We start from the raw sequence: 16,602 nt of genomic DNA, 5'->3' as shown, positions 1-16,602 counted from the left end.
TTTTGGTTTTAGCCAAGCCACATGAAATAAAGATTTCCCACAATGACCCTATTGCCAAAGTACCTGCTGTAAAAGAAGGCCCAGTGCAGAGGCAGCAACTCCCAAGTAAAAAGGGGAACCACAGATAGGCTAACTAGATCCCAGTGGATGGACTTTCACTGAGGGACATCTGGGGACACTAACTTTACATGATAGGCCTTCACACAAATGACATAATGTATGAACTCCAGGGCGGGGGGGGGGCTATGGGAAGGTGTCAAAGGGGAAGGGGCATAAAGATTATTTTCTGTATGAAATACACAAAAATTCAATCATTTTTTTTAAAAAAAATGAAATAACACCAGATGGACCTTAACCAGGGTCCAGTCTACAAAGAGGAAGGTCAACACAGAGGAAACATTTCCTCCATGCTTCCAAGTGAAGCCAGCTATGGTTGAGTAGGACCTTTGACTTACCTTCACACAGACGAAACTGGTAAAAGAAAGGAACCAGGGGCTCCTCCCAAGCCCATGCGACCCCTGAGGAACAGATCCTCAAACGACCTTATGAGTAAAAATAAATTGGCTTATCTGGGCCAATTACAGGTTTTAAACACCCAAAAGGAAAGTATAACCAAAGATTAATGGGGTCAATATAATTTTTAGGAGTCCATATGTATAGCTAAAGGCTACATAACAAGAAACAATGCCAGACAGGAGATACCTTCCTTTGAGTTATTGGCCAGAATGGCCCAAAAGACTCCCAGACAGTAACCCAGCATAGAACTGGGAAAATGAACAGCAGACCCCAATCTTATCTAATGGAATATTGACAACTGATTGCTGCTAGATGAGGAACAGCTGATCTTCCTAAAACAAGGATCTCTAGATAGGTTGACTAGATTCAGCAGACGGACAAGCACCAGGGAATGGCTGGGGGTGTTGATAACATAGAGGACAGAGTATACGGGTTCCAGTGTGTGGGAGCAGGGGGGAGGCTATGGGAGGGTGCCATTTGGGAAGTGGGTATATAGATGAATAAGATTGTATGGGATGTTCTGTATGATATATACACAAAAAAATCAAGAAATTTTTAAAAAGAAATATATTTGAGGAGGAAGAATAAAAATTTACTTCATGTTAAATAGTAGAGGTGATAAACATTACCAGTGAAATCTACCTGATGACTATATATCCGTACTCAGGTACTAAAAGTCTCCAAGTGTAACCGACTATGACTTATAATAATCAGATACATAGAGATTAAAGACACATGTGCAAACATCTAAGCATTAGTAGCATTAAAAATGTAGGAAACAGCATATTTTAAAGTGAAATGGAGATCTTCTTTAAAGGGTAAAAACTCATTCAATTTTATGTCTTTACAGGATTTATACTGAGTTCAATATTGTATAACTGTATTAATTCAACTGTGAACCTAAAAATTTACAGCCACTTTAAAAAGAGATGTATCCTTGCTCTGGAATATGTTGCTGAATATGTTAAAACTGTAATGAAATGCTGCTTCTAATCCTGCAGTTATTAAATTTTTAAAAATTAAAAAAATACAAAACCCACGAATAATAAATAAATATTTAATGAGTGTTCAAAATAACTATAAGGGGGAACCACAACCCAGTTTCCTTCCTCCTTCATCCAAAGTCAAGAGTTATTCAAAAATCAGATTCAAGTCATGGGTGAAACTCTCCTGTCATTCCCAGCATTAGGGAGGTGAAGGCAAGAGGATTAGGTGTTCAGGGTCATCCTTGGCTACAAAGTGAATCTGAGGACAGCCTGGATTACATAAAAACATGTCTGAAAAAAAAAATCTTCTTCATAGCAAAAGAAAAACATTCCAAGAGCAAATGAGCACAGGAGGGTGGCTCTGAAGGACAAAGTGCTCAGCTGGTGTATGGAAGGAGCAGTGGCTTCGTGTGGGGACATTCCTGGCAATCCCCAGGGCAGTGTAAGTTGCTGCCTATCCTTAGGTGACAAAGTGCATGACACAGACTCAGAGCCAGGCATACTCAGTGATGACAGATTTGTTACCCAGGCCACCTCCAATTCCAAGCAGCATGTGTCTTCAGGCCACAGTACGCACTGAGTACATGTCTTGACTGCCTGTTCCCTCAGCAGAGAATTCAAATGAACATGGAAATCCACAGAAGAGCTCTCTCCTTCTACACGTGCGTGTGTATGGCACATGTATGTGCCCGTGTTCACTTGTGTGCCCGCAGGTTGACATCTGGTGTCTCTACCTTATTTTTTTTGAGAGAGCATCTCACTGACCCTGGAACTCACTGTTTCCACTAAACTGGCTGGCTAGTGAGCTCCCAGACCCTCCTGTCTCCACTGTCACAGCACTGGATGACAGGCACAAGCCACTGCCAGTCCTCATGCTTGGGAGCCATCTCCCGAGCCCCATCCCACATATTTTAATGAATACCTAATGAATACTAGACACCACACCAGACATTTGATTGACAGCTTTTTGGTCACAAATCCAGTGTCTGCTGTTATGGTGTCTCTAGTCTCTGTTTAGCATGCAGAGATAACCTCAAATCTCAGTGGCCTTAAAATCTGTCCATGCTTGCTTTTTACAAAGGCACCCAAAGAACAGAAGGGTGTCCTGCCCCAGGAAGGAAGTAACACTGAGGCAAGAAGATGTCCGGAACAAACAGCAACCCTCATCAAGACACTGGGCTTTCAAGGCCTTCAAACTCTTAAAGCAGTCGGGAGAGATGGGCAAAGTTCCCAACAGAGCAGGCCTGATGGCTGGAGGTGGGTGGCCAGCTGCCTCCCTGGCCTCAGGGTGAGGTGCTGGGTGTGGAGGGCAAAAGGTACAGATGTAAGCAGAGCCCAGGTCTTGAGGTCCACAGCAAGCACCCAATGGGGTGGCAAGTCTGCCCACCAGAGCACATGTGGAGATATCTGGAGACATGATTGGCTATTACAATTCAGGGAGACAGGCTGGGGACCTATACACAGGAGGCCTTCCAAAGCAAGGCCCTCTCCTAATCGAAAATGTCAAAAGAAGCTGGGGCTGGAGACGGTTCAGTGGTTAAGAGAGCTTACACTCTTGCTGAGGACCTGGGTTCAGTTCCCAGCACCCACAAGGTAGCTCACAATCCTTGCTAACTCCAGCTCCAGGGGCCTAAACGCCCTCTTCTGGACTCTATGGACACTGCACACATGTGATGAATACACAGGTAAGCATACACAGAAAAATAAATCTTTCTTAAAAACTTTAAAAAAGACCAAGTATAGTAGCGCATGCCTTTGATCCCACCACTCAGGAGCAGAGGCAGGTGGATCTCTGATTTCAAGGCCAGTCTGGTCTACATGGCAAGTTCCAGGCCACCTGTGGCTACAGGGAGACCTTGTCTCAAAAAACAAAAAAAAAACAAAACAAAAAAGGAGGGGCTGGAGAGATGGCTCAATGGGTAAGAGCACTCACTGCTCTTGCAGAGGACTGGGTTCTGTTCCCAGCACCCACATAATTCCAGTTCAGGGGATCAAATACCCTCTCTGGTCTCCACAAATTGCACATACGTGGTACATTTACATACATACAGACAAAGCATTCATGCTCATAAAATAATTTTTTTAACTAAAAAAAAGGAAAATGTCAAGGAAGCTGAAGTAAAGAAATTTATTCTCCATGACGAACGGAGAACAGAAAAGGGGACATCAAAAACCAGGCCTATCACCTAAGCCACCTGGGAGGTTGAAGTAGGAGGATCACAGTTTGAAGTCAGCATGGGCTACATAGTAAGATCAAAGCCAGTCTGGGAAACCCAATAAAATCTTTTCCTTTTTCTACTTTTTATTTTTAAAATACTTTATTATTTTTATTTTATGTGTATGAGTGTACTGCCTGCATATATGTAAATGCACCTCTGTTGTGCAATGTCCATGGAGGTCAGAAGAGAGCATCCTGGAACTGGAGTTGCAGGTAGTTCTTAGCCACCATGTGGGTGCTGGGAACCAAACCCAAGGGCAGACAGTGCTCTTAACTGCTGAGCCATCTCTCAAGTCCCTAAGATCTTTTTTCAAAATAAAGATAAAAAAGAAACTGTAGTAGCTCAGTGATAGAGCGATAAGAAGTGTGGCTCAGTGGTAGAGCATCTATGTAGAATGCCCCAGTGAGGGGCTGGGGTGTGGCTCAGTGGTAGAGCACCTGACTAGAATCCCCCAGTGAGGGGCTGGGGTGTGGCTCAGTGGTAGAGCACCTGACTAGAATCCCCAGTGAGGGGCTGGGGTGTGGCTCAGTGGTAGAGCACCTGCCTAGAATCCCCTAGTAAGGGGTTGGGAACATGGTTCAGTGGTAGGGCTCTTGTATAGCATATACAAGCCCCTGGTTCCACCTCCAATAACACACACACACATACACACACATACACACACATACACACACAGACACAGACACAGACATACACACACACACTGTCTCACACATGCACATGCACACGCACACACACAGACCTCCCAAACTTTCATTCTGACTTCATTTATTCTTCCCATGAACACAAAAAGCCTTATCCCTTGCCCTTCCTAAAGTACTGACAAAAACCACATGGCCCTGCCATCACCCTCCCCACAGTGCATGTAAGTGATTGTCATCTTTATCTCACTGACAGGACGCAGGGCCCTCTCCTCATGGCACGGGCCCTAAATTCCAGACCCTGGGAAACTACCTAGAGCAGTCTTCCAGCCCAGCACTCTATCCAGCATCCAGCATGCTCCACCTCCATCTCGGTCTCCTTCTCACAACTGAAAGCCCGTATTTTGATAGGCTGGAAATCAGGAAATCAACAGTACAAGAAAGCAATGTTTATGGAAAACAGAACCCAAACACAGAACACTGTTCCCACGGGTACACAGCAAGAGCTCAGATGACCCGCATGTACCAGGTAAACTCTGGGAGCTTCCAGCAGCCTCCCCAACTGGCACTGCTAAAATGGGTACACTTACATACATGGAGGCAATTCATTCATACACATAAAATAAAAATAATAAATAAAATATTTTTAAAAATAAGTCCCAGGGCTGAACACTCCACTTGGCTTTAAGCAGAGGCTCTCTAGCATGCTATAATGCCAAGTAAGAACCATGGGCAAAGGCTCAGGGCAGAGTGCTTGCCTAGCATGTGTAAGGTCCTGGATTCAATCCTTAGTACTTAAAAAAAAAAGAAAAAAGCATGGACATGCCTGTGACAACCAATCCAGCACAATCTCCACAGTCCCCCCCCACACACACACACTAGCCAGGAGGCACAGGGTGCCTTGGTCACACCCAGAGAAGAATGGCAGCCAGGAACGACATCCCTAGGGCTGGGCCTGCTTGGGCAGTAATATGACCCTCTGTGGCCTGACAAGTGGGTCAATCAGCCTGGCCAATAAAGAATGGACTCTTTATTGGAAAGGTTTTCATAGCCACCAAGGGAGAGAGGCCATGAGCTGTGGAACTTCCTCTGGCCTGGCCTTGTGTGAACACATAGCACTGAATGGGATGGACAGAGCAAAATGCCCCATAATGAGCCACAAACTCCATTCTCACACCAGCCAGAGGCCACTACACATGAAGGAGAGGCTTGTCAAAGCTGCACTCCCCCAGGTGACACAGCACAAACTTGAAGACAGGCAGGCCTGGGTGGGTCACCAGCAACAGCCCTGGGATGGACTCATCGGGCCTGCTCTGAGCTAGCCCAGAGAAATATCTAAAATGATGAGAAGATGGCTCTGTGGGTAAGAGCACTTTCTCACAAGCATGAGGACCTGAGTTCAATTCCCCTGCGTTCATATTAAATGTTTGGTGTGTCCACATGCCTGTAGCCTCAGTGCTGTGGAGGGTGGAAACAAGAGGACCTCTGGAGCTTGCTGGTCACCAACCTAGCTCTAGGCTCAGTGAGAGACTCTGTGTCTGTGTCAAGGGGATAAGAGGAAGAGTGATAGAGTATGACACTCTATGTACTCCTCTGGCCTGTGTGTACCCATGAGTACACACCTCAGACATACACATACACACACACACACACACACACACACACACACACACAATTTTTTTTTTAATAGAAAAGGGCCAGTGAGATGGTTCAACCGGTAAAGGTGCTGGTACTTGCTGCCAAGACTGACAACCTAGGTTAAATCCCTAGGACCCAATGGTGGAAGGAGAGAACCTACTCCCCAAAGTTGTCCTTTGATCTCCACATGCACCATGGTATACCCCCTCTCCAGACAAATGAGTACAATATGACAGATGGATAGATGAGAGAGAGAGAGAGAGAGAGAGAGAGAGAGAGCGACAGAGAGAGAGAGAGAGAGAGAGAGAGAGAGAGAGAGAGAGAGAGAGGTAACTTTTGGGGGGATGTCTTTTTGACTTGCTATGCAAACCAGGCTGGCCTTGAACTCACAGAGATCTGCCTGTCTCTGCCTCCCAGGTTCTGGGATTAAAGGCGTGCATCACCACGCCAGGCAGATGTAACATTTTTTAAGGGAGCTGATTTCTACTTACACTAATTCCCTTCATATAATAGGCATTCATATTTTTGAAAACTAAGTAAAAATTAAAAAATAAAATGTCAACCTATTCTTTGTAAGCTAACTTAAAAAATGTTCAGTAAGGGCTGGAGAAATGACTCAGTGGTTAAGAGCACTGGGTACTCTTACAGAAGACTTGGGTTTGAATCCCAGCACCTACATGGTGGCTAACAACAGCCTATAACTCCAGTTCCAGAGGATCCAATGCCTTCTTCCAGCCTCTGCAGGCACTACATGATAGGAGTACACTTATATACATGCAGATAAGCACTCATACACATGCAATAAAAATAAACAGCATGAAGGGGCTCCAAGTCATCACATCTGGAAGCCCAAGAGCAGATCGAGCTACTCTATCCCTGAACTCTGCAGACACAGTGACAACCAACTGCCTCTAGGCCAAATCTTCCTCCCAAACAACCTCTCACCATCCCAGATACCCAAGTGGCTGCATGGAGCCACTTGGCACTAGAGTCCCTCAGACCCAGCAATGCCATGCACATCTTTGAAGACCTCCTTCAGTGTATATACAACCACCCTAAGATTCATGGCACACCTGAGAGCTTTGTTTGGAGGTTCAAGCAGGGGAGCACAGCTACTTGTATACCCTTGACCAAAGACCAATCCTCGTCTATTGGGGAAAGTCATCCTCTTCAACCAAGCTGAGGGAGAAAAGGGACACCTGCCTAGCCAGCCAGATCAGCTGAATGAACCCTGGCGATCAATAGGGTGACATATGTCGCAGCCAGATTGCCCTCACATCCTCATGCACACCTGAAAGGCACTGTTTGGCATACCTGCAACCGTGAACCCACCAGTCTCTGGGGCTAACAGGCTGCATTTTACCTAACACAAGAGAGCAGTTATCAGGGACCACCAAGCATCTCTCACAGTCAAGGCATCTGTCTCAAAAGTAAACACAAATTAGAGAAATCTTCCAAGACTCACCACAGCCCAACTGGCCCCTACCTGAACAAAGCCACTTCCCCCATATTCCTCTGCCTGTCACCCTCCTGGCCACTTGTCCATACTCAGATCCACACAGCCCTTCCTTACCTGCCGTGGTGGTATCCACGTCCCTGGCTGCCAACTCTTCCACATCTGACTTCTTCCTCAACTCAAATCTCCGGGACAGGCCTTCTCGGGGTTTCCATAACTCTTGGATCAAGAGGGGCTTCTCATTGTCCCCAAACACCCGGAAGCACTGGGCCTGCCACCGTTGCCCAGAGTCCCCAGCTTGGCCTACCACGTCACATAGCACATACTGGCTGGCACACTCGGGGTCCAGGGCATAGCGCTCCAGGGCCTCCTTCACCAGCTCCCGAGCACTGGAGGTGCCAGTGGCCAGGACGCTCTTGTAGTGGGTGCCTGTGCTCACACTGTCCCCAAACACCTTGAGGACCCCAGGGGCTGAGAGCTGGGTAGAGAGTTCAGCCGGATCATCACTGGCGCCTAGACTGCAGAATGTGGAGTCCAGGTCCCGGTACTTCTGGCTCAGTGTCCTGGACAGCATACTGGACAGAAGCTGGCCCTGTCGCTTCAGCTTACTCTTGGTGGGAGGAGACATGATCAGTTGGGTTCCATAAAACATGGTGGGCATGTCTTCATGGACAACCACTGAGGCCTTCAGCCAATGTCTGGGGGAAGGCTGGGGCCTGGAAGGACAAAGTAACAGAGGTTAGCATCAAGCATCAGGAGCACCAAGAACAAATGAAACAGGAGCCCATTCATCTCAATGGATGTAACAATCTCAGGCCATCCTGGCATTCGCACCGCCCCCCGCCCCCCGCCCCGGGGCCAGAGCCCAAATGAGCACCTGAGTTGACAAGCCTGAGCCTGCAGGCTACAAAGGACAAAGCAGGTCTGATGGGCTGGAGTGCCTTCAGGGAAAGCCACTATTTTGGGAAGCACAAAGAGGTCACCAAAGGTAAGACATGCACAGTCACGGGCTCTGACTTCTGAGAAGCACTGGGTTCTGGGCACAGCAACTACAGGTAGACCAAGGGACAAGAACACAGGCAGTCTCGACAGGGCAGACTCTCTTCTGAGGGACATGCCCACCATCTACCAATGTGATAGCCAGAAACAAAAAGCCATACACGACTTGGGGGCAAAGCTCTGTTCCTCTGTGGATTCACTTTCTACTGTGCCAGTCTATATAAAAGAAAAAGCTCATCCCAAACAGAAGCAGAGCTTGGGAAATGGCCATGGCTACAGCCACAATAAGGATAGCAAGCCACAAGGCTGGGAAGATGGCTCTGTGGGTAAAAGCACTTGCTGTGCAAGCATGAGGACCTGAGTTTGAATCGCCAGCACCCACATAAATTGGGGCCGGAAAGAACAAAAAAACAGAGTTTGGCACAAGAAACAAGAGCCCCAAAAAAAAAAAAAAAAGGGGCCCCTTCATCCCAAAAGATTTAAAAAACTCAGGCCCCCCTCGCCCTCCCCCCCCCCCCCCCCCCCCCCCCCGCCCCGGGGCCAGAGCCCAAATGAGCACCTGAGTTGACAAGCCTGAGCCTGCAGGCTACAAAGGACAAAGCAGGTCTGATGGGCTGGAGTGCCTTCAGGGAAAGCCACTATTTTGGGAAGCACAAAGAGGTCACCAAAGGTAAGACATGCACAGTCACGGGCTCTGACTTCTGAGAAGCACTGGGTTCTGGGCACAGCAACTACAGGTAGACCAAGGGACAAGAACACAGGCAGTCTCGACAGGGCAGACTCTCTTCTGAGGGACATGCCCACCATCTACCAATGTGATAGCCAGAAACAAAAAGCCATACACGACTTGGGGGCAAAGCTCTGTTCCTCTGTGGATTCACTTTGTACTGTGCCAGTCTATATAAAAGAAAAAGCTCATCCCAAACAGAAGCAGAGCTTGGGAAATGGCCATGGCTACAGCCACAATAAGGATAGCAAGCCACAAGGCTGGGAAGATGGCTCTGTGGGTAAAAGCACTTGCTGTGCAAGCATGAGGACCTGAGTTTGAATCGCCAGCACCCACATAAAAAGCTGAGCATGGCCACACATGTGCCTGTAACCCTGGTGCTATGAGGGTCAGAGACAGGAGGACCACTGGGGGCTGGTCACCAGCCTAGCTCCAGGGTCAGTGAGAGAGTGTCTCAAAAGAATAAGGTAGAGAGTGACAGAGCAGGACACACAGCGTCCTCTTCTGGCCTCCATGTGGGCACAGGCCCAAGTTCCCACACACAGGAGAGAGAGAGAGAGAGAGAGAGAGAGAGACAGAGAGACAGAGAGACAGAGACAGAGAGAGAGAGAGAGAGAGAGAGGTAACAAACCATCAGACACAAACGCCAAGAAACCGCTTGTTCCCATGGCCTAGCAGAGGAGACTGGTCCTCTTGAAGAGATGCCTCCCTGGGACCAAAGCTCAGACTATCCACAAGGCCACAGGAAACACAAAGGGAGCCTCTGGAGCTGGTGGAAACATGCCTGGAATGTGTGCATTCCACCCACTGCATCCAGACACCCAGACACTCAGCCGCCCGGCCCTCTCCAGGCCAGTGAGAGACAAGCTCCCTGAAAGAGACCCTGGGAAGCCTCCATGTGTTGCAGAATTGTAATCCTAAAACCCTTGATACCCTGCAGGATATAGAGGTGTAATTACCAGTCTTCCTCTCAATAATCTCTTTGGGGCTGGAGAGCGCAGAGAACAGACAGGGTACTTGAGGCTCTGGCACCAGACAGGACAGCTCTGAAAAGCCGTGCACACATCTCCTGATGACCACACCTTACTTCTGCACTCACCTTCCCACCAAATACAAAGGTAGTCAGGTCAGTAAGCCAGGAAAGGAGTGTTTTCTAGAAGGTTTCAGACAGGTGTGTTCAACCTGGAACCCTGGGGCTGCATGTGACCAAGGATAGCTATGAATGACGTCAAATACAAAATTGTAAACTTATTTAAAACACGTTAAGAATTTTTGGTGATTTTTTCTCTTTTTTTTTCGCACAGTTCTTGAGTGTGAACTTTGTAAATGACAACATCACATTACAATGTTGTAAAATGGCTGGACATGCCTGCTAGACCCAACAAAGGTGCCACATGCACCTGCCAGCATGACTCCAGACAGCCAGCGCCACTGAAGTCCCCAGTATCCACTCACCTGCACTTTTGTGGACTGGAAATGGATTTTGGAGGATGCTTAAAGCAGATGCACCCAGGGAGCTCTTCAAAAGAGACTATCAGGGGCCAGCAAGATGGCTTCATGGGTAAAGGGGGTTTGCCACCAAGCCTTGATGACTTCAGTTTGATCTCTAGGACCCACAAGGTAGGAGAGAAACAACTCCCAAGTGTCCTCAGACTTTCACACACGTCCAATACGCACGTGTGCACAAACACAAAACACAAATGTAAAAATAATTGTTTTTAAAAAGACTTTCAGGGAAGCTGGGTGTGGTGGTGCACCCCTTTAATCCCAACACTAAGGAGGCAGAGGCAGGGAGAGCTCTGTAAGATCAAGGTCAGCCTGGTCTACATAGCGAGTTCCAGGCCAGCTGGGACTAAAAAAGGAGATCCAGTCTCAAATAAATAAATAAATAAATACTTTCAGGGAAAGCAGGGTATGAGCTCCATATCTGTAATTCCAGGACTTGGGAGATGGAGGCAGAGGGTCAATCTCAGTTACTTAGAGAGTTCCAGGCCAGCCTGTAATATAGAAGACACTGTCTCAAACAAAATAAGGCAAAACAAAACAAAACTCTCAGGGAGCTGGGTGTGATCATGTGTGCCTATAATCCTGTAACCCCAGTACCCGGAGGAGGCTGAGACAGAAGGGTCTCAAGTTGGAGGTCATCCTGAGCTACACGCCCAGTTGGAGACCAGCCCAGGCTACATACCTGGCAAAATCCAGTCTCAAAGCAAAGAAACATAGATATGCACACACCTGAGAGCCAAGAGTAGAAGAATACAATAGTTCGGGCTTCCAAGTTGACAGTGAGAATGGGTTTCTGTTCCCCTAGGCTACAGTTTCCCTGAAGTATCTCCCTGCAACCCTCACTGTCAAGAACAAATTGGAAAAGCAGGCCACCATTCCTCTACGGCCTACTGTACCTCAGGCATTGTGGAAAGAACCTGAGCCCTTCCAGACCCTCCAAGAGCTACACACAGTGAAGCGTGAGCCCCCAACACTATAATCTGTCCTGTGGGGCAGTCTCTTCCCATCACAGTCCCCTGCTCCCAATTCCCACCACAGAACCTTTAGCAATCCAGGCTTTCTGGAGACATGAATTTGTCTACAAGTAGTTGGTTTCCAGAGAAAATGGACAGAAAGCAGAAGCCCAGAAGGTTCTCTCGAGTCTCAGTGAGGAAAGCTATGGCAGCATCAAAATAAAGATTTTGTTTCTCCTCCCCTGGGGATCCTGTGACAAGTGTCCTTGGAGAACCCTGTGAAGCCTAGAACTGAGCATGCTTCCCTGCATGGATCTGACATTTAAAACACAAGGAAAACATTTTCAAGGGGTTGGAGGGAGGACTCAGTGGATAAAACAATGGCATTAGAATCTGAGGACCTGTATTAGAATTTCCAGCACACTGTAAAAGGCTGAGTATGGCCAAGCACACTGACACACACCTTTAATCCCAACACTTGGGGGGCAGAGGCAGGCAGATCTCTATGAGTTTGTGGCCAGCCTGGTCTACACAGTAAGTTCCAGGCCAGCTGAGGATACAAAGGGAGACCTTGTCTCAAAAGAAAAAAAAAAGTCGGGCATAGTTGTTTGTGCCTACAACTCTTGCACTGGGGCAAGAGGGGGCGGGGCATGTCAGAGACATGTAGATACTAAGAGCTGCCTGGCCAGTCTAGCTGAAACAGCAAGCTTTGGTTCAGAAAGACTCTAATTCAAGAAGATGGAGGAGGCTGGAGAGATGGTAGCTCAGCAATTAAGAGCACTGGCTGTTCTATCTGAACCAGGGTTTAGTTCCCAGCACTCACATGGCAGCTAACAACCATCTGTAACTCCAGTTCCAGGAGATCCAGTACCCTCTTCTGGCCTCTGTGGGCATAATACATAGAAGGTGCACTTACATACACACAGGCAAAACAGTCATAGACATAATAAAAATAAACAAAGAGTAATAGAAGATATCAAAACACACACACACACCATCACCACACACCATTACTACACACACATGCACGCGCACGCGCACACACACACACACACACACACACACGCAGACACACACATTGCCACCACCACCACCACCACTACCACATATGCACAAAACATTTTGGAAAGCATGCTTTCTGAGAAGGAATGTTTGGAAACAGAGAATGAACCCCTACAAACATTCTCTCAAACCAGCCACACAAGCTTGTCATGCAAACATGGGGACCCAGAATTCCATCCCCAGAACCCATATAAAAAGCTGGGCCTGGTGGTATGCACTTGTGAGCGTGTATACGAAGGAAAAGAGGATCCCTGGGACTCGGTGCCTGACCAGCCTAGCCTAACAGCAAACTCCAGGCCAGACCCTGTCCCAAAATCAAGGTGACAGCTCCCTAGGAATGACACCTAAGATTGACCTTTGGCTTCCACATACATGCACACTCATAAACATCAGTCCTTACTAACCATCCCTAAGGTCACACAACCCTGCCCAAGAGATTTCTTTCTCAGAAGCCTCGAGGCCAGCACACATTCCCAGAGGACATGGCCTTCCACAGCACTGGGCCTCCATGGCCCATTCCATGAAACAGAATGGACATCTCTGATGGAGGTTGCTCAGGGTCCAGAGCCCAACCCAAGAGGCTCCCAGCACAGCGACACCCACTGAAGCCATGGAAGCCTCTAGAGACCATGTCTAAGTGTAAATGTAAATACCACACTGTCCCTGGGCAGGAGATACATCAGAAAGCAAATACGGGTATTTAAAAGGCCCAGACACAATGCAGAAGTGACTTGGCATATTGCACCTAGGGATGGGCACAAGATGGTGCCGGCTAACACTTCCACAGTTCTTCTTTGATGACAACAAAATGTTAACTGGGTGTGGTGGTGCACGTCTGCAATCCCAGCACTCTGGAGAGGAGAGGCAGGAGGATCAGAAGTTCAAGGTTATCCTCAGGTACAATAGCCAGCTCGTGGCCAGCCTGGGCTACATGCAAAAAAGGAAGGAGGAAGGGAGAACACTATGAAAGGTTTCCTAGACTTAAAGGACTACCTGGGTTATATGGTGAATCTCAAATCAGGGTTGAGAGAGCTCAGTTAGTAGAGTGTTCACCTAGCATACATGGAGTCCTGGGTTCCATCCCTAGCACTATATAAACTGGGATATAAACTGGGCATGGGTGTCCATCTGTAATCTCAGCACTCAGGAAGTAGAGACAGGAGGATTAGAAGTTCAAAGTCACCAGACGTGGTGGCACATGCCCTTAATCCCAGGACTCAGGAGCTGGAAGCAGAGGGACCTCTGAGTTTGAGGCCAATCTGGTCTACATAGCAAGTTCTAGGCCAACTGGGACTACAGGGAGACTCTGTCTCAACCCCCAACCCCCCCCCAAAAAAAGAAGTTCAAGGTCATTGAGCCTGAAAGATGGCTCGGCAGGTAAAAGTACTTGCTGACAAGCTGGACGACCTAAATTCAATGTCAAATGGTAAGAAAAAACAGACTCCCCAAGCTATCCTCTTACCTCCATATAAATACCACGACATTCATGTGTGAGAACAAACACAGAGTATATAAATATATGTAAAACAATTGTTAAGTTCAAAATCATCTTTGGCTACATAGAGTTTGAAGCCAGCCTCGGCTATACAGGCCCTGTCTCCAAATATAGAAATAAATAAAATTAAAAACACCAGGTGTGGTGGTGAATGCCTATAATCCCAGCACTTGGGAGGCCGAGGTAGGCAAATCTCTGTGAGTTCAAGGCCAATCTGATCTGCATAGTGAGTTCCAGGCCAGCTGGGCTACAAGGAGACCCTGTCTCAAAAGACCAAAAAAAAAAAAAAAAAAATAATTAATTAATTAAAAAATAAAAACAAGGAAAAAGAAAAGAGAAATGGAAAGTTACAAATATGTTACCACTAGGTCCCTTCCCAGGACCTGTAGAGCAAGGGGTGCTGGGAGCTTGAACTTCAGGAGTGTGTCCCATACCCACCCCCCAAGCCTGACTCTAAGGCAAAGTAGGAGACAAGCAAGCTGGGAGAATGTGACTCATTCCTTTCCTACATCGCCTTCTTAACCCCTCAAAGGCCCTGTTAATCCTGAGTCTTAGCTACTATGAGGATTTGAAAAGGTTTTTTTTTAATGGCTGTCCTCTCTGTGGCCGCTGAAGAGAGTGCCACTGACGCCCTGGCCACTTGGCTCACACACCACCTCCCTTCCTAATCACACAATCAAGGGTGCTGCCTGGGACAAACACTTCTTAAAAGGCCACTCGGAATTCAGGGAAAGTCCTACGGAGCAGCGCACGCCCTGGGTAACCAGATCTGTTTTTCTGGAAGCATGACCTGTCTTTTCCTTTTCTGCCCAGTTCTCAACTCTGGCACACAAACACTTGGGGACAGCTCAGGGGTCCCCAGAGAGCCAGGGTGACAGGCAAGGCTCTTGCTACAGCTGCATTCAGACTCTCACTTTTCTTGGTCTTCAGGAAAAAGTCTCATTTCTGATGGAAAACAAGGTTAAGTCACAGCGGCAGGGCAGGGAGTGAGGTCAGTGGTGGCTGACATGGGTGGAGGGATGTCTCTCATTCCAACAGGACAATGTGGAACACATTATCATTCCAACAGGAGGGAAAATGAACAGTCAACTTTGCAAGCAGTGCTTTCTCCTCCCCTCTTCCATAAAATCCTATCTTTATGGCTCCAGCTGGAGGGAGGTTTCAAATGTAAGCATAATTCAATCAGGTTTCATTCTGTCTAGCTAGTCACTTAGCAAAGAAGGGACTAATGTCCCAGTGGGATTAGAGACAGGCTTCTCACTGGAATGCACAAGAGGTGGCCCAGCAGCACAGAGACACCGGTAATCAAATTCTTTTTGGTAATTCAGATTAACCAAACACTCGACAGGCGGCAGAGCTGGGCAAGACAGGTCTACTGCCTGCCAGGCCCCTATCCCAGTGGTTCCCGGGGGACAGAAGCCTCCCTCTGCAGAGCTCCGGAGCGCCACTGTGCATCTGTCTCAAGACACCGCAATTGCTGGGGCGCTGAATGGAAGTGGTACAGAAATAGCTGGGGAGACAATGCCTGTCGCGGGCACACGGGTGGGGAGAGGACAGGATGCGGGATGGGTGTGGGCGGGGGTGTCACCACCATCCTGGTGGAAGAATGAAGGACTCCCCTGAAATCTTTCGCCACGCCCCAGGCTAGATTGCACCTCCAAAGCACCGCTAGGGAAACTGAGGACTGCGAGGGGGGATCCCCCCAACAGATAGAGACCGAAGTAGGACCGACCCCCTGGAAGTCCCCGGGGTCAAGCCACCCGCGCCCCCGCCCCCAGGGCCGCATCAGGCCCCGAGCGCTGGCCGGTTACCATGACAACCCAGCAAGCCTGCCTCCACAGCGCCCCGAGTCACCGCGGGGATCGTGACCCGCGCGGCCCCCAGGTCCCCAGCGCGCGCCCCGCAGCCCCTCTCTCAGCCCCACGGCGTCTGAGCCCACCCTGGGCGTCCCCGCAGTCGCCCAGTGCCACCTCCCGGGTCGACCTCATCCCCGCCGGTCTTCCTCCTCGCTCCGTACTCACCTCAGCGCAGCCCACCGGCCGCGGGCCCCGCGCGCGGCTCCCACGCCCGCAGTTAGCGGAGCCGCAGCCCGGCTCGAGGCGCCTCCTGCCGGCCGCCCAACGGACGGGGCGTGGCCTCTGGGGGTGGGGCCTAGGAAAGGGCGGGGCCTCGGCGGGAAAGCCGCGCTGAAACCTGACACCTCGGTGCCCAATAGGCAGACAGGAAGCCGCAAGTGGGCGTGGCCACGTGGAGAGGGGTTGGGCCTGGCGGGCCAGGAAAGATGGGTTGTGCTCTGGCGTGCTCTGCTGGCCGGCCAATGGTGGGGCGACGTTCCAGGAGGCGGGGCCTTAGGAAGAGGCGGGGCCTGAAGGAAGGGGTGGGACTGCTTTACTAGAGCTGGCTA

The 16,602-nt window shown here is 48.9% G+C and overlaps 1 protein-coding gene across 2 annotated transcripts in view; it reads right to left on the bottom strand.

The window, feature by feature from the left end:
* Positions 1-16,324, bottom strand: part of Radil (Rap associating with DIL domain) — a 75,052-nt gene extending 58,728 nt beyond the window's left edge. For both annotated transcript variants that reach the window (XM_029555155.1, XM_008851381.2), the window contains exons 1-2: positions 16,220-16,324; positions 7,574-8,172 (exon numbers count right to left, since the gene is read on the bottom strand). In XM_029555155.1, the coding sequence (XP_029411015.1) occupies positions 7,574-8,117 (544 nt within the window). In that variant the 5' untranslated portion in view covers positions 8,118-8,172; positions 16,220-16,324. The remainder of the gene's footprint in view (positions 1-7,573; positions 8,173-16,219) is intronic.
* Positions 16,325-16,602: the final 278 nt, after the last annotated feature.

Source organism: Nannospalax galili, unplaced genomic scaffold (genome assembly GCF_000622305.1).
Source record: "Nannospalax galili isolate Female #2095 unplaced genomic scaffold, S.galili_v1.0 scaffold664, whole genome shotgun sequence".
Classification (NCBI taxonomy): Eukaryota; Metazoa; Chordata; class Mammalia; order Rodentia; family Spalacidae; genus Nannospalax; species Nannospalax galili.
This window is presented reverse-complemented; position numbering and strand designations above follow the sequence as displayed.